Source organism: Bactrocera latifrons, unplaced genomic scaffold (assembly GCF_001853355.1).
Source record: "Bactrocera latifrons isolate USDA-ARS-PBARC rearing strain unplaced genomic scaffold, ASM185335v1 scaffold_80, whole genome shotgun sequence".
NCBI lineage: Eukaryota > Metazoa > Arthropoda > Insecta > Diptera > Tephritidae > Bactrocera > Bactrocera latifrons.
The window spans coordinates 250,036-269,059 of record NW_017537490.1 but is presented as its reverse complement, the minus strand read 5'-3'; the positions used below and the strand labels follow the sequence as shown (position 1 = coordinate 269,059).

Sequence of the window (19,024 nt, the reverse complement as noted above, 5' to 3'; positions counted from 1 at the left end):
CCAAGCATGTCTAAAGCGACCTGTTTTTGATAATATTTTCGAAAAAATTCAGCTTGATCGGAACGAGTCGAACCAGAATGCATTTCATAAACAAAATATCCACCGAAATAATTCGAACGTACTTGCGAGAGATGTCGAGCTCTCTTGCCATCTCTCTAACACTTCCCTAACGATTTCCAAACACCATATCCAGTTGAAGAGATCGAAGGTTGTCCGGAAAAAGGCATGTCTTGCACGATCTCTCAACCGTCTATGAAGACGACTTTGCATCACTTGTAAGCCTTTTTAAACATTCGCCACGATTTCGCATATAAAATTTGGTTAGAAATAAAAAATTTGAGACGAATTCTTTGTGCGATATTTGTATCCATTATAAAAATCGCAAAGGACTTCAGAGGTGTACCGACTTAAGCAGCTGCTGTAAACAAACTGGTTGACAGATCTTGCTCATATTTGGCATAGTAATTAAAGATAGTCCTACAATTTTTTTTTTTTTTTTTTTTTTGTTAATTATTTACGCCGGAAATTTAAATTACAATTTCCTTTTACTTTCCTGTCACAATGTATGTAAACTAATTCTGTTCCAGAAATAGAACATAAGCTAGCAGAATGCATATGTAAAGRAGGTAGTCATCGTAGCTGACATATTTTATTACACAGGCGTAGAGTATGTATACTTAGTRAGCGCATTATATGTGCTAACATTATTGCAATCTCAAAGGCTATATTTTTTTTAATAGCACTACAGTTACTAACATCTAAGTGAATATTAAATCGCTATTACAGGTGATATATGTATGTATAATAGTTTAATTCGAGCTCTGCGATTTCCACAACAAAAATTAATCAGCATACATAGTGCGTAGAAGTGTGAAGAATTTGTACGACATTTGCATGATCTACAAAGAGAGTAAGAAAGAGACAGATTGAGCGACTCCAAATTAATAAACGACCTATAAGCAGYTAAAAGCTTTAGTTTTACGCTCACAACTGTCATGGTGTCCAGTGAGATGGTTATGAAGTTTGTTGCCTTCAAAGCCGCCGCCTCCTGTGCACGTTCAGCCACCAATATTGTCATTTTCTGAAAACGWATATCGGCATAAGACCAATCCTGAAAATATGCAGCACTTGCCACATTTGTACTCTGGAAGAGGGAAAATATTTAAAGTTAAAACTGTACCATAAACGTAAATTGAAAAATCACCGGCTTCATGAAGGATAAAGAGCTCCTACCGGATGGAACACTCATTTTAGTAGTTTAGTGAGTGCGAACAACCYAGATCAATAGGAAATGTCATATGAAAGTAGGGAAGATTTCGATATTAACAGTTAGCGAGAATGCAGTAAAATATGAGGTCTTTCAGCCGTGGCTCTGTTTCATTGAAAGTTGTTTCAATGTGGCGTTTCCTAAACCTATCGTACAGTCACGCTAGGCGAGTAGCATAACATTTTGTACAAATTTATACATCGAGTCGCTTGTTTCACGACCAMAGACCGYTCGCAGCCRCACCTCTAGTGAACATACRCTGCAATTAGGCTTCAGTGAACTTTTAAATCTAAAAGTTGGAGTGACTCCGCTGAAGCTTCATCTCTCCACGTTCCAAACAGATTGGTTAAAGCATTGTACACAAGGGTAGCTCACTTTTCCAGRGTGTGCGGCGAGGACGCAAGAGTAGGAATTGACTATAACTGCATTCTCAGAAACATGACAATACTTCATTACATGCCACTACAGCACATTAGAGATGTCATTGTCATTTAGTCCTGCTTTCTACAGACTGGATAAGAAAGCGAAGAGTATGGGTATGGTTGTGAGTGAGGACAAATCGAAATATCTCCTGTCATCAAGCAAACCGTCATCGCATTTGCGACTTGGCTCACACGTCACTGTTGAAAGTCATAACTTTGAAGACGTCTATAATTTCGTTTATCTTGGAACAAGTATGAACACCAACAACAATATCAGCCTGGAAAACCAACACAGAATCACTSTTGCCAACAGCTGCTACTTTGGGCTGAGTAGGCAATTGCAAAGTAAAGTCCTCTCTCGACGAAAGAGACGAAACTCTACAAGCCGCACACCATCTCCGTCCTGCTTTATGGTGCAGAGACATGGAGGGCAATATCTGATGAGTCATTGTTACGAGTTTTCGAGAGAAAAGTTCTGCGGAAAATATATGGTCCTTTGCGCATTGGCAACAACGAATACCGCAGTCGATTAAGAAATAGAGGGTACTAGGTCATGTCGCAAGAATGGATGAAAACACTCCCGCTCTGAAAGACCTCAACTCCGTTGGAACTCCCAGAAGGAGAAGGACCTAGCTACCCTTGGAATCGCAAATAGGCACCAAACAGCGATAAGGAAGAAAGACTCACAAGCTGTTGTAAACTCGGCTATAATCGCGTAAACGCTGTAAACGCCAATAAAGAAAAGAAAAGAAAAGAAAAGAAATGCAGTAATGTGATTGGAAAACATTTTAAGACTCACCATAACCTTGTTTCTGACTATTGAGATCCTGTACTTTTCTGGCACTGATATAAATTTAAAGACATTTCCGTAACCACAAGCGGCTATGGTGTCAAAAAAAATTTCAGTTTTATTATTATGATAATTTTCAACTTTGTTTAAATTTTTGGAAAAAGTGGCAACTCTCTTTAAAAAATAAACTCTTAAAGCTTTCTTACAGCAAAGCACTTCGGAGTTGTTCCGAAAAGCTCACTTCTTTCTGATGGACAATTTGTTGATAGGTGGCAACTCTACTATAAAGTATGCCTAAACTATTGCTTGTGTTGAATATTTTGCATTTTATGGACATACTATATGTGCATATTTTGGGTTACAAATAAAATTAAGCTTTTTAATTTCCTTTCTTCTATGAGACAATTGAAAATTGACTTACTTTTCGCTGAAACCATACTTAATCTTACGTCTACTCACCGCATCGCTTAGCAATTGTCCGAAATGGCAAATCAAATACACTTGCATTACGGAAAAAAATAAGAAGACCGCCAGCTTCATCAGTAARTCAACTTCTCTGGTAACGGACATTTGAAAACTGAGAAAGCAAATAATCGCCGACGATGTGAAGAAGTTCACAAAAAGCGGCATTCCAAACAGCTTGTTCAGCGACTTCGACAAACTAACGCATGTTAATTAATAAAAGAGAAAAGAAACAATCAATTTATGAAACTGTTTTGCGTCAGTACTGAAAACGACAAACCTCAGCAATTCATTGTGATACGACACAATATTCGATATAAATTGTATATCCTCTTTAACCGCTCTAAGTTCCACTGCCGCACACGCCAATTGCGGTAAACCRTTATTGATGTCTACGCCATGCACTTCGGCAAACTTCGTTTGATATCCCTCCAAGCTACGTGATATGTGATCGTAATGCATGATCAGTTGTATGGACAAGATGCAGAGCAACAGATCGTAGGCGATTTGGGCGCAYGTCGCATGAAAGCCAGCAAAATCCTGCGTCACATAAATAACATAATACGTCCAGTTATCACGCCAATCCCACGGATACAAAGCTTGATATGGTAGCACGCGTTCAATRTGTACATGCAGCAGTTTCGTATAGATGAAACGTTGCGAGATCGTRTACAAGTTGTAGAGCCAAATGACCACCATAAAAGTGATTGTGTAGCCCCGAGTTGCCAACTTATTCAAACGAAAATATTCACRCAACTTTATGTTTTCTTGTTCGGATTTCGTGTGCGGAAAGAGCGCCTCCAGGCGTTGGAAAAACGCATTTCTTTCAGTTTGATAGTTATAGAGATAGTACCACTTGACATAAGCAACCACAATGAAACTGACATAGGATAATGTCATAATGGCTACTATAAAGTCYGACCTAATGGTCATGATGATGTAAATACACTCCGCAAAGACTGTTAGAAACAAATTGATGGACGCAAGATACAACCAAAAGTTTAGCCAGAAACCATCGTTTGGTCCCCTYAATTTAATGCCGATATTGTAACAGAAAAAACTTGACAATCCGAGAAATTGTTCGAATTTTATAATGGTCGACATTACGGCGAATACACGGTCTATTGAAAAGATATGCTGAAAATTAAATGATATTTTTACTGCAGCCAAGTCAATTATTAAAAAAGTTTAATTTATAGGAAAAACAAATTGAAAAATACAAATAATAGACAGTAGACWTCAGAAAAAGTGAGGTCTTGCGAGTTCAGGCTTCGGTTGAAGAACTTATTATTTTCGAGAAAACTGCCATAATTCAGAAGCGCTACAAATATCAGTCGTCGAATCAACCTGAGGTATTCGGAAGCAGTTTCTGCTTATTTGAGCAATGGTTCCAGAGTCTGGTTTATATATCCAGACTCAGCTACTGCAAATTCACCGTGATGGTATTCGAGCTTTGCCAGGAATATGGGTAAAGTTGTGATTGGCGTTGGGCAATATGAATCGAATAACTCATTTTCAAACATTTCCTTTCAATAAAATTATATTGCCATCAAAAAAAAAAAAAAAACAACACAGCATGAACTTAGGAGCGCACATAACATTTACATTTTTTTTCGAGAATCCCATGAGAGAGGAAATAGCAAATTAATGGTTTAACATTAAATGGAGAACACTCTGCGAAGACTGCGTTGTGAGCTGAACGATTTTTGCTTGCTTTCAACAGACTCCTAAAGTAGAATACAAGCATCATTAACTCATTCACTTTTTSATTGTATTGAACTCCATTAGCAGCTAGGGGTTCTGAAGCGTCGAGAATGCAGCTTGGTGCAGCATTTGGGGCGTTCTGAAGATAAACTTTCGAAAAATTATGTGTCATGGTAGTTCCAATCCCAAATAGTGATTGTTTCGTGTCCAAAAACGGCAGTATATTTAGTGGAGTACCATTTCTGATTCAAAGAATATGTAAACAAGCAAATTGCCGCATTTGGAACGAAGAGCAACCTGAAGAGATTCAAGAGCTGCCATTTCGTCGAGATAAAACAACTGTTTAGGGTTTGCGATCGGTGGAATCATCGATCGATATTTTTTCAATTTTTTCAAAAATGATGCCGTGATCACAAGTTCTCCTTTTGGGTCATTCCATTAGCCATAAAGCTCATGTAATATCACACCGTTAGACTTTTCCTTGAGCAGATATGGGAAGCTAAAGTCTATGCGGACATATGCGAGTCTTCGATAATTGGACTCAACGAATGGATCATCTGAGACGTCGCCGCGGCCAGCATTTGAAAGAGATGATCTTTAATGTAAGATGATCTTTTCTCTCATTCTCCATTGAATTTGAAGTTTCTGTTTCTGTTTCTGTTTTTTTTTTTTTTTTGTTTTGTGTTCTTTTTTTTTTTTTGGAAAACAGTAGGGAGCCTCGAAATGGATCATCCTTTACATGGCAGAAATGCACACCATTSCCGCTATTGACTAACATGGATTGATAAAATTGTGGAAAATTATTGTAGTGGTTGGTCGATTCCAGTCGCGTGTGGCAATAATGATTTCTAAGGACTACACCACTTCTAAGGACTTCACGAACTTTTGAAACGACGCGAATGAAGCCAATGAAATTTTATTGGAACCTTAGTTAAGGACTAGCTTAGTTTCTACGTATATGTAGGCTCAAGACGCACATAATATTTAATTTAGTAAATCATCTTTTTTTTTTTTTAATTTTTCTTCTAGGCACAATATTAAGTTATAAAATTAAATTACCTAAACGGACGGAATACCGAATCAGCTTCAACTACCCGCGAACGATAATGCGAAAGACGTGCAAAAACTAAATTCGAAGCGCCTTAAATACATAAGTAAGCGCATAAATATTTAACAGCAAAATAAAAATCGCAAAAATAGCACTGAAAGCAAATTAATAAAATAAAATTACTAATTCATAAACATAGAAATATATATGGATGTGTGTGTGTGTGTGTGCAAGCCTAATGCTCACACAATACTTAAGGAAATCATCATTTTCCGCTTAATGTGTTCACACACATTAACTTGCCACCTTGCCACAGCGACTGCGGCGCCTGCAACACTACCACCGCTAATGCAATTTTTATGCTTTTCCACACGCCTGCGGCCATTGCAGATATAGGCGAACCCTTTTTCATGCTTACATTTTCATTATAGCTTCACTCTTTCTGTTATTTTTGCAATATGGCTTACTAAAGCAGCGGAGCAGAGATTTTCAAGTGATTGGATACCCTTACGCCCCGCAGCCACTTTAATGGCATTTTAATATTGCCTGAAGTTGGTCGCATTGAAAGCAAGCGCATATATAAACTATACAAAGGTCGTACCTTGCCGCTGGCAGGGCACGCTACGCTCGGGATCAGCTTTGTGTGGCGCACGGCGCTACATACACAGTTAAAGGCGAGTTGATGGCAATAAATTAAAATCCATTAACGAGTTGATATCCGCATGAAATATGCACATACAACAGTAAAACAGGTTATTCTAATTACATTTAGTGATTGACTTAACKAGTTGGGTGGAAATGGCTGGAGATGATGGTACAGATAATTGAAAGTAGAGTGTGCTCCACGTTACGTATACGCAAAGGTTCACATTTTAGTTAAAGAATATTAAAGGGAAATGCGTAGCAGAAAAGCGTTAATTGACAGACGAAAAATATGAAATTATGAAAGCGCTTATTTCTAAATCAACTTCCTGTATTGCCGGGAGAACATTTTTTATTTTTTATTTTTTATTTTTTTTTTTTGTTTTCAAAAATCTGCTTTACTCGTAAAACATGTAGAATATGCCTCTTTTTACGAAGCAGGTTCGCCGGAATTTTTTAAGGTAGCAAAAAGGTTTGCCTTCTGAAATTAAGTTCATCTAAGGCCCGAATACGGAGGATGCAGTCATGTGTAGAAGTTTAATACCACTCAAGTGAGGAAAGCTCTCTCTTTGCCATTCACTTGAGAGTGGCCCGAAACGATTCTTTTACATAAGCTCAAGCAGCTCATTACTTCCGGTTTTTGACTAAATATCCTCTGGGTAGCCACAGAACATGAGATGGCAAAGCATCCCCTCCACAGGGTTGTACGCTGGGTATGGGAACCGCCACGTAAACCCCCCCCCCCCATGAACAGTTAAAAAATGGCTCGGATGAGAGACCAACCTTTTGATGACGACCATGGCAAACAAATTAAGGATTACGATTTGAGGGCATGCACATGGAATGTCCGGTCGCTTAATTGCAAAGGTGCTATTGCCCAACTGGTTGATGTCCTCGTTAGAGTGAAGGCTGACATCACCGCCGTACAAGAAATGCGATGGACGAGACAAGGACTGAGGCGAGTAGGTCTTTATGGCACTTCCTACAGTGGTCATATTATGGAGCGCAGATTTGGTGTGGAATTCTTGGTGCGAGAGAGACTCCGTCGCCGAGTACTGTTATGCACCCCGGTGGATGAACGTCTAACCACAATCCGCATCAAAGCGAGGTTCTTTAACATATCGCTGATTTGCGCCCACACACCGACGGTAAAGAAGGACGATGTGACCAAATATCAATTATATGAGCGCTTGGAGCCCACTCTACGATGCCAAAATCATCCTGGGCGACTTTAACGCCAGGCTGAGCACAGAAGGTATCTTTGGCACAAAAGTCGGTCAATTCATCTGGTACGATGAGGAGTACCGTGTCGCAGGAGGCAGATAACAAGCTACCTACCTGGCAACATTTCAATCAACCACAAATCTTGTGGTCAGACAAAAAAGAGAAAGGCCAAAATACGGGAGTACGAAGAGCGTGACAAACTGGCCGATAGGAATAATGTTCGCAACTTCTACAAAAAGATACGGCGACTAACAAAAGGTTTCAAAACCGGAGCTACAAGAGTATGCCCTGAGGTCATCAAATTACTGATATCCAGAGCATACTAAAATTATGTAGAGAACACTTCTTCAGCCTGCTGATTGGCAGTTAGAGCACCAAAAGAGGTTGAACCCGATTCCCCAATCGATGACGATGGAGCAGACATCCATTGCCCGAACATGACAAAATTCGAAAAGCAATTACCCGTCTGAAGAACAAGGAGCATCCATCAGCTTCTCCACCGAATATGATCGAACGAAAGCATGCTCAACGATTGGAATTTAAGAGTGCTCTGCCCAATCCACAAAAAGGGAGAGCCCACAATCTGCGCTAACAACCGTGCAATAAGCCTCCTCAACATGGCGTATAAAGTTCTATAGAGCGTATTGTGTGAACGAATAAAGCGCACCGTCAACAAACTGATTGAATCTTATCAGTGTGGCTTYAGATCTGGCAAATCAACAACCGACCAGATATTCACCATACGCCAAAAATCTTCGTCGATTTTAAAATTGCTTTCTGCAGGACAAAAAAACTATCTACYGCTAAAAACTAACCGCTATCTGAATTTGGTATCCCAGTAAAACTAAAACGACTGAGCAATTTCAAAAGCTCGGTCAGGATCGGGAAGGACCTCACTAAGCCGTTTGCTACCAAACGAGGTTTCAGACAAGGCGACTCCCTACCATGCGGTTTCTGCATTATGCTGCTAAARAAAGAGCTGAATCAACCAGGTCAATTTTCTATAAGAGTGTACAACTTCTGCCGTACGCCGATGATGTTGATATTATTGGTCTCAACAACCACGGCGTTAGTTCTACACTTTCCAAACTGGATAAGAAAGCGAAGCAAATGGGTCTGGTGGTAAACGAGGGCAAGACGAAATATCGCCTGTCATCAAACAAACAGTCATCGCATTCGCGACTTGTCCCCCACGTCACTGCTGACAGTCATAACTTCGAAGTCGTAGATAATTTCGTCTATCTTGSAACCAGTATTAACACCAACAACAATGTCAGCCTCGAAATTCAACGCAAGATAAGTCTTGCCAACAAGTGTTACTTCGAACTGAGTAGGCAATTGAGAAGTAAAGTCCTCTCTCGACGAACAAAGACCAAACTCTGTAGCAACATGTTGCAAGAGTATAATTAGTAATAGATTTAATATATATACATGCAACAAACTGTGCACAATATTTTAAGTAATTGCTTAATATTCGCCACTTTCAACAGTCAACACGAAAAAGTTCAGCAAAAATTTTTTCCACAAAAAAGCAAAAACAGCTGTGGAAACATCAATTTGGTATAYTGAATTCACGAGCTCAAGAGCTCACGGTGGATATTGCGTTTTCGGCGCAATTTTAAATTGAAAACGACTTAACGGGAGACTGTATATTCTATGCAAATATGTGCGTTTGTATGTATGCTTGAAGTGATTGTTTGCACAAGCGAAGTGCTGTGCGGGTCGTCACCCTGCGCAGGTCTAACCAAAAAAAAACCTTTCCGAACCACAGGTTAATAACAGCGCTTAGAATAAATTCGTTTCAATTGCCAACGCAGCAAACATGYAACTTGCAACACACATACCTACATACATGCACCACACATGTATGYACTCGCATRGCCGTGTTGTTGTATGCGTTGGCCAACACAGCCACAGCAAACATGCCACTGAGCTGAGAGCTGCAAGCACACACGCAAATAACTGCAGACTGCACACATACACACGCCCAAAGTCAATCACACACATACAGCCACACACCCATACACCTGCATGTCCACATGTGGGCAGCGCTATGCCGTGTTTGTTCTAAAAATTTTACCACCGCCATCAGCCAAGCGCAGCATTGTTATTTAAGTTATTGTTGTGATTGTTGTTGCGTGTCCACCATATATATACAACACACACACACATACAAACAACAGCATGCACACAACAAAGTTGACGCTATTGACTTCATTTATACCCACCCACTCGCATCGGGCCTTGGCGCCTGTTAGGCAGGSYMGCCGTTGCGAACAACGGCAATTTCGAAAATTACAGCAGCAGAGATCGAAGACCGTTAGTCGGTGAGCAAACAAGCAATTTGCCATTTATCACGAATTGGATTGAACGACGCGCTTACAAACACGCACACACACGCACACGCAGGCACACATACACAGGCATTTTTTCATATAAATTGTTTAGATGCACATTCTTGATGTTGTTGTTGTTGTTTGTTGTTGTTGTTGTATAAATAGATAACGCAGAAATGCGATTGATACACATACAAGCACACAAAMAACCATGTTTGAGGCCAATTGAAAAGTTCCCGATCTAACATAGTTGTTGTTATTATAGCGAGTACCGACGGTAATGATTAGGTAAGTTGTCGTCGAYGTCATCTAACGGTGGGTCCAGGAAACGTGCTCTTTCGACGGGTGAGGGTATTCTGGATAAGTAGGGGTTGAACCTGCTACAGTAACCAGAACGAAGCTGCGCAAGAATCACTCTCTTTTCTCGCGGCAACTCGAGCTCTTCGTTTGAAATGGGTGGTTGTTTCGCTTCAAGTCTACCATATTAACTAATACACATTGGTTCAACAAAATTCGTTTTTTTTTTTTTTTGTTTTTATTCAAGTTCCCTTCAAGGGTGATATGCGGATTATAGTGATCCTCCAACAATCCGATATCATTTTTGTAGTACGATTTGTCCTTTGCTTCTAAATAAAACTCAGTTTCGGTAATCACTACTTCATGCGGCGAAAATGTTCCTTTCAGCTGGCATTCTTTTGAGATCTGGTAACAAGAAATAGYCGCTGGGATACAGATCTGGAGAATACAGTGAATACGGAGGCAAATCGAAGCTTTCCCTCTGGATCTTTTACGATCGTTTTCACTGACACGGTGCTTTGTTTTGGTGAAACATCATATTGATTTTCTTTAAATACGGATTTTAGGTGATTTAGTCCTTTAAACGGCCCAATAACGCTATGTAATAGTCGCTGTTGATGGTCCGGTTCTTTCATTTTCAAGTGAGTCATTAAAAATTATTCCATATGCATCGTAAAATATAGACGCTTTAACCTTCCCAGCGGCCTGTTGCATTTTCCAATCCTTTGAGGCGGCTTCAACGCATGCAGTCCTCTCGGATGACCGTCGATTGGACTTCGGCGTGAARTGTTAGAGCCATGTTTCTTCCATCATCTCCAAACACTGTTCCGAATCATCAACTCGTCATAGTTTCTGGTCAATAGTGAGTTCGCGTAGCACTGAGTTTCAGTTGATATCTTTAGAGTTCCTACTATCTCCAACCGCTTTACCTTGCGATCGTCCGAAATTATTTTGTCGACCTTTTATACTCTCGCAACAAAGTTGCTAAGGAGAGTATTATAGTTTTGTTCACATAACGGTTGTTTGCAAGTCCTAAAACTAAAAGAGTCAGATATAAGGTTATAGATACCAAAGTGATCAGGGTGACGAGTAGAGTTGAAATCCGGATGCCTGTCTGACCGTCTGTCCGTCCGTCCGTCCGTGCCAGCTGTAACTTGAGTAAAAATTGAGATATCTTGTATGAAACTTGGTACACGTATTTCTTGGCTCCATATGAAGGTTAAGTTCGAAGATTGACAAAATCGGCCCACTGCCACGCCCACAAAATGGCGGAAGCCGAAAACCTATAAAGTGTCATAACTAAGCCATAAATAAAGATATTAAAGTGAAACTTGGCACAAAGGATCGCATTTGGGGAGGGGCATATTTGGACGTAATTTTTTTGGAACAGTGAGCGTGGCCCGCCCCCTACTAACTTTTTTGTACATATCTCGAAAATTACTATAGCTATGTCAACCAAACTCTATAGAGTAGTTTCCTTCAGGTATTTCCATATACAGTTCAAAAATGGAAGAAATCGGATAATAACCACGCCCACCTCCCATACAAAGGTTATGTTGAAAATCACTAAAAGTGCGTTAACCGACTAACAAAAAATCATATACACTAAATTTTACGGAAGAAATTTCAGAAGGAAGCTGCCTCCAGGCTTTTTTTTTAAATTGAAAATGGGCGTGGCGTCGCCCACTTATGGATCAAAACCATATCTCAGGAAGTACTCAACCGATTTCAATGAAATTCGGTACATAATATTTTCTTAACACCCTGATGACATGTACAAAATATGGTTGAAATCTTTTCACAACCACGCCTTCTTCCAATAYAACGCTATTTTGAATTCCATCTGATGCCTTCTCTGTATAATATATACATTAGGAACCAATGATGATAGCGGAATAAAACTACACATATACGGTATTTGAGCTAAGGTATCCCTTGTGGAAAAATTGTCGTGATCGGACTATAACTTTTCAATGCAATTAAAATACAACTCAAGACTCAAAGTACACAAATTGAATTAATCTAATTAATTTTACAGCAAAATAAAAAAAATATGTAAATGACGGATAATGAAATCTCGATCATCACTTTATCATGCGAGTGTAGTTCGGTGACACACGAATTTAGCGCTTTCTTACTTGTTGATGTTTAAATTTTACATACCAATTCTTGATGGTTGATTTTCTGGAAAAGTGTCCAGAACTTTTTTGCTTCAACTGCATTTTTTCCTTTAAAAATTTCTTTCACAGTAACCAAGCTTCTTCACTCAAAATRTTACAATTCACAAACTAATGAAACGACAGCTGTCAAATTAATACACGCGCCTTTTGAAGATTAGAGCTGACTAAAAATTGTATTGACTTCGAGCGCCATTTATGTATGTGTCAGGCTGGGGATTTTTCAATTGACTATACTCAAATGTTGTAAACTCTGTATAGACYCAGCCACGTTTTGGCTAACGACGACTGCCTGCAATTGCCATAAAATCGCGATTCTTCACTGGAATGCAGAAAACACAGTCATCTTTATGCTGCCAACGCCGCAAACAATTGAAAACCAGCCCGCGTTTATGTGGTTTACCATCTCTTATATGAGTTAGGTAGGTATGTGTGTGCGGACTACCAGCGAGAACGGTTGCGAAATGTGTCTGTTAAGCGACTGGTAAAATGGCCACCAGACTTAACCCTCTCAGCGGAGACATCTCACTTAGAACTACGATTCGTTGTATATCTAAAACTCTCATATAATGATCATGAAGAGTCACATAATTCGGCAAAGCGCATTGAACCTACAACGAATTTCTTGAGACGACTAATATGATTTCGCCTGTCTTATCTGGTTCGACTGCCGGAATGTTTCAGCCTCAGTCTAACGAAAGCTGGACATTGGAGAAGAATATGCTTGGATGCAGATTCAAACTTCTATAAGATTATAAGCGCCAGTGATGTAAACAAGACAAACGGAACACCACAAGTTTCTTACTGGGTAAGACGGCTTTGGATCATTTGATCCCCTTTGTCCAAACGTTCATATATCTACTAGACGCTCGGTCTCCATTCCGCGTGCGCTTAGCAGGCGTCCGCTTCTGTGCTTCTGTAAAATCATTTTGGCCTAGAATAGAACGCTGTAGATAGACTTCTTGCCTGTAGCTAAGTTCATCTTGCGGCAATAGTGAAGGTTTTTACTGAACACTGTCTAATAGGCATTCATGAGGTAGGACTAAGAATCTTTGTGGACGCTCGTTGTATGGAAAAGGGTGAGATGGAAATATCTAGGCATTGTCGAGCCTTTGTACGACTGGAGCTAAAACAACTCGGTAGTCTTAGATGCCACGAATCAAAAGACAAGCAATGAGCCGCAACTAATATTTACTGTCAAACCAAATTTGTGATAGGCTCGAAGCTCTTTGTTGATTTGTTTTAATATGATTTTATGATACAGTTTTTAGAAGTCTTTTACTATGTTCCCACCAAAAATTTTAAGTGATTAGATTACATTTAATCTATTCACTAATCAGCCCGTTCTCACTGCCGTTGGAGAGATGATAAAACAGCTGTTTTTTGCCATTCAAGAATTCACATCGCTTAATATTTATTAAAAGAAAACATTGTCATATAGTATTTTGTAATAAAAACCGTCTTCTTGTAAATATTTTTCATATAATGGAAACAATGGACGCATTTTTTCATTAGGGAAGACGTTTTTCAGGTGAAATTAAATTCATTGCTTTAAAAAAAATTAGTTCGTTTACAATTGTTTTCTCTTTGTAGTGTCTAAATCAGCTGTGATATTGTAATAGATTTCCAATGCTGACAAGTAGATGGCGCAAAATCAGAGTCGCACCGAGAGATTTAGCGTAGATCAGTTTCAAATAACTTTGATGAAGTGGATTTGAACTGTCATTTTTGTATGGCGAAATCTTGTAAAATTTATAAGATTAGTGCGATAAACTAATCATTAAGTGTCGATCTGAACATGGTATTAAATGTCACAACGGACCAACGTTCTAAGCTGGCCGAGTGAGATGCTTTCTATGATCGATCTTTTAACCGAACCAACAGGCATTCAAGAGGTGTAATGTGAAAGCATGATCTTGAGTATACTTACGTAATCTCAAAAGTTAGGACAATGAGTCCACTCTTTACACAATAAGTCTAGTATAATTTATTTTTTCTGGTAAACGTTTTCGTAATATTTTCTGTCCTTCTAAGGACAAGAAATAGTAAAACTTTTTCATTTTAATTTCGGACGAAAATCCATTCGGCAAAATATTAAAATAATCATTAGTGTTTAGTATACGCTTGTTTTTCTGAARTACATAAAACTGATTCGGCGATTTTTAAAATGAGTGAAATTATTCAACAAAGAAGTTACTTTAAATTTTTTGTGAGGAGTCAAATTGCTGATGCCGAAAGGTTCAGAATGTTGAAAAAGGCTTGTGGTGAGAATTTTTTGTCGCGAGCAAGTCTTTTTGATTGGTACAAATTCTTCAAAAGTGTCAAAAACGCGTTGACGACGACAGTAAAATAAAAGAGTTGGTGCTTGAGAATCGCGGATTAACAATCAAAGATCTTACTGGCAGTYTTTTTAGTCCAGATATTCTCAACAAGGAAAGGAAAAATTTGTTCTGCTGAGTTCCAGTGTTATGAGTTAGCATTCAATGAGAGTGAGACTGAACTGTAGACACGTTTATGGCTATCCTTTCTGTAATATCACATAAAATAACTTTGAGAATCTAAATGCTCTTAGTGTAAGCCCAAGCGCCAGACTTAAATTTCAACATGACACGAGCAATTATTTGGCACAATGAGTCCTACATAGGCGTATGTGTTGCTGTGTAATATGTGTGACATTTTAAATACGCTTCCAGGCACTTGTACATAGACTAGTTGGTAGTGTYAACTAAACAAAGCTAAGCTACCAACCTATGACACAGCTACTCAGATGGATGCGGCAAATGGCAAATTTATTTGTTGTCCCATAGCGAATTATTGCTGCAAAATTTAGATAGATTTAGGCAACAATACACGTTAGCTTTGACAAACAGTTTGTTGTTACACCAATACATATGCGTGTGGTAATATTAGTGGCGACAGATTGTGTAATAATTCAACGATTTCCGCATTAGATGGGAATATTCGCAAATATCAAATACTCATAACGGTACATTCAAAATCGGTTTTGGGAAAAATAATTGGCTTTCTACGCTCATTCAGCTGAAAAAAACAACAGCTGAACAAAGCGCTGAAGGTCAGCTTAGAAGAGGAACGAGCTACATTTAAAATTCTTATTTTTATAAATGCACTACATTTCAGATTTTTCAGCAATTTTAGCGTTCAGARCTCATTCAGCTCCAGAAAATATCAGCTGAATAAAACGCTGAATGACAGCTTAGATCATAATCCTACTATATTTCACACGTTTCTCTCTAAKAATGAAACAACAAACCAGTTTTTATAGAAATTTGGGCTGTCAGAGTTCATTCAGCTCCAGAAAACTCAAGCTGAATAAGGCGCTGCAAGTCAGATTAGATGAGAATTGAGCTACATTTAAAATTCTTATTTTTAGGTATGAAACCACATTCCTGTTTTCAAAGAAATGTTGGCGCTCAAAGCTCATTCAGCTCAAGAATAAAATAGCTGAATAAATCGCTGAATGTCAGATTGGATGAGGATCGAGCTACAATTAAGACTCTTATTTTTAAGAATGAAACTACATGCTCGACTATACAGAAATTTTAGTTTTCAGAGTTTATTCAACCCCAGAAGTATAGCTGTATAAAGCGCTGAATGTGAGCTTTAACGAAGATCAAGCTGCATGTAAAACGCTGCCTTTTAAGAATGAAACTACATATTAGATTTTATAGGCATTTCCTCATTCAATGCCCATTCAGCTCAATAAATAATAGCTGAGAAAGGCGCTGAATGTTAAAGCGCCAGGAAATCTAGCTTATTTTAAGCCTCTCAACTTTCAGCGGTTATTCAGCTTAAATGAATAATWGCTGAATAAAACGCTGAAATTTGAAGTGCCTGTAAAGTATGGTATGATTAAAAAAAAAAAATTCAAAAGTCAATCTGGTCACGATTTTATTTCAAAATCTGCTTCAGAGTAAAGTGGATGACTATAGAAATATTTACTCTCCATTTTGAATAYTCTACAATCTGGGTGTGAACCATCGTCCAACTGAATGACATTCACACACTCCACTCACTCCGACAACAAGAGTCCCATAGAAATATGTATATACGCACATCCAACCATCAAAACCAAGCAATTCTACATTAGCAAAGTCTACAAAATGACACAACCACAATTTGAGGGACATCGACGAAGCAGAGCGTACGAGTACACCCAAGCAATTAATAAAATAAAATACAGTTAAATTAATTGTATTTGTAATAAATGCCAAGTAAGTTAATTTTRGCAAATCCATCAAGACCGATAAAATTTCTAGAGCCTTCAGTAGATATGTATGAGTGGGTATGTGAGTTRGTTTGTATATAGGAATATGGCTATGTTTGTTTATTTATGTGTAATTTATGTGGACATAACGGTTGCGCATTCATACAATTTGTGGCTTGAAATAATTGCAGTTGTTAAACGAGAGCAAATGACATGAGTTGATGGACGTGAAGATGTACTATTTATATACCTCATACATACATGTGTGGTATATGTGCGTAGCTGAGTGTGTGTATGTGTGAGGAAGGRTGTGCATGCTTTAAAAATAGCTAAGGAACTTTTGTTGTCCAATTTACGTATACAAAACGGAATATGTTTACATATATTTATATACATTTATAGGGTGTTCTTTTTAAGAGGAATTGGATAAGTCCCGTCCTCAGAACAGTCGACATCCTTTGACTTAAGACTTACCATTAGACCTATTGAGTTTTAGAGGATTGAGTTATATACATTTATAGGGTGTTCTTTTTAAGAGGAATTGGATAAGTCCCATCCTCAGAACAGTCGACATCCTTTGACTTAAGATTTACCATTAGACCAATTGAGTTTTAGAGGATTAAGTTATATACATTTATAGGGTGTTCTCTTTAAGAGGAATTGGATAAGTCCCGTCCCCAGAACAGTCGACATCCTTTGACTTAAGACTTACCATTAGACCTATTGAGTTTTAGAGGATTGAGTCAGGGTTAGGACCCCGAATGTTGAGAGAACCGTGTTATATCKTAAGAGAAATGTAACCGCGTAACGGTAGCTTTAAAAAATGAGTTCAGAGACTCCAAAGTGTTACAGTGATTGTTGAGACCAAATCCATAGAATAAGGTATACCACCGAATGATCGGCATCATTYTACAGAGAGTATATCTTGAGCTCGCGTTCGTCTCACAGCGGAGCTCTCCTTTCCAAGTGAAATCCCGGAGATAATCACATACTGTAACAATTTCCTCCTTCTACATGATTGAAAGGAGAACCAGGAAGAGTAAAAACAATGCACGGAAGCTGATAAGACACGGTTGTATCTGAAACTTATGGTTTCAAACAACTGTCTCTTCAGATGACGYAGAAATGATACTCGGTCATGTAGCTTGAGCATCGAATGCAGCAGGAGCCTGAGGAGTAAAGATAGTAAAAATAATCGGCCTACTGAGCATACTATTCGCAACACCATCACCGATCTTGAGACCCAGACCCAAAACTCGACTTAATAAAGCACTCCAGCATGCAGTGAAGAAAATATAACATCTTTAGGTGAGAGTGTATACAAAGACCGAGAAGAGTCGATTCAGCGCCGTTCGCAGCAACGCGGACTGCTGTAGGAACCGACKTGGCGCATTTTACGTCGAGATCATAAATTGAAAGCGGACAATATACGGCATGAACAAGAATTGGAACCGCCCTATCTTCTCAAGCGACATCTCTTAGCTCTTTGGGCTCTTGAAAAGTTCCAAGAAGATCAAATGTTTTTGAGCCTGAAGAAATTCAAGAGCTGTCATCAATGGTTTATTGAGAGAACACTTCGGTAGGTAATTTGGTCATCAAGRTCGTGTCATATGACACTTTTTGCTGTGGCAATATATAATGTCTAAAGTCTATGCGAGCAATACTGCTTCAATTCAAATTTTSGGAACAAAAAATCACGCGTGTCATTCGCCAGTTACCAGTCGAAACACTCAAATGAGTCATCGAAAATTGAACTCAACGGATGAACCAGCTGAGACGTCGCCGTGGCCAACATTTGAAAGAGATGATTTTCAGAAAATAAATACCAAACAATGGGCTCTCGAATGAAAATAAACATTTCCCATTAAATTAGAAGTTGCCGTGTTTTTCTTTAAAAAAAAAAATAGGGAACCTGGAAATGGATCACCCTTTACTATAAAACATGTAATACAAATACCATGCTTTTTTAGTTCCAGGAGCGCTTTTAGAGAAGTGAGCTTATCTATTTTTTGAGAACGAGTCATTAGCTGTAAAAATTATAGAGCTGGAACCCCTTTTCACCGGAATTAAACGTTTTTTCGATTTAGCCCTGTCCACTTGTCTGTATATACGTGAACTAGTTGTAAAGTTTGTGAGATATCAGTCTGAAACTTTGCACACGTTCTTCTCTCCACAAGCAGCTACACACTTTTTGGATACGCCGATATTGGACTACTATAGAATATAACTGTGATATAAACTAATAGATCAAACACAAACACTTGTAAGGAAAACTTTTTTATTTGAAGCGACATATTTACGAAATGTTGTAGAAATTAATGCCTCACACAACGGTAAAAATTCTGAAGACATTTTTCAGATCGGCTCACAATAGCATATAGCTGTCATACAATCTAACCTATCAAAATCAAGTTCTTGCATGGAAAATTT

The 19,024-nt window shown here is 38.6% G+C and overlaps 1 protein-coding gene across 2 annotated transcripts in view; it reads right to left on the bottom strand.

Moving 5' to 3' along the window:
- Positions 1-781: 781 nt before the first annotated feature.
- LOC108976845 (odorant receptor 85c-like) overlaps positions 782-19,024 on the bottom strand; it is a 24,864-nt gene continuing 6,621 nt past the window's right edge. Inside the window, exons 2-5 of one of the 2 annotated variants that reach the window (XM_018946212.1) lie at positions 3,222-4,078; positions 2,939-3,140; positions 989-1,144; positions 782-899 (exon numbers count right to left, since the gene is read on the bottom strand). In XM_018946212.1, the coding sequence (XP_018801757.1) occupies positions 843-899; positions 989-1,144; positions 2,939-3,140; positions 3,222-4,045 (1,239 nt within the window). In that variant the 5' untranslated portion in view covers positions 4,046-4,078 and the 3' untranslated portion in view covers positions 782-842. The remainder of the gene's footprint in view (positions 900-988; positions 1,145-2,938; positions 3,141-3,221; positions 4,079-19,024) is intronic. The other variant, XM_018946213.1, reaches the window with a different exon arrangement.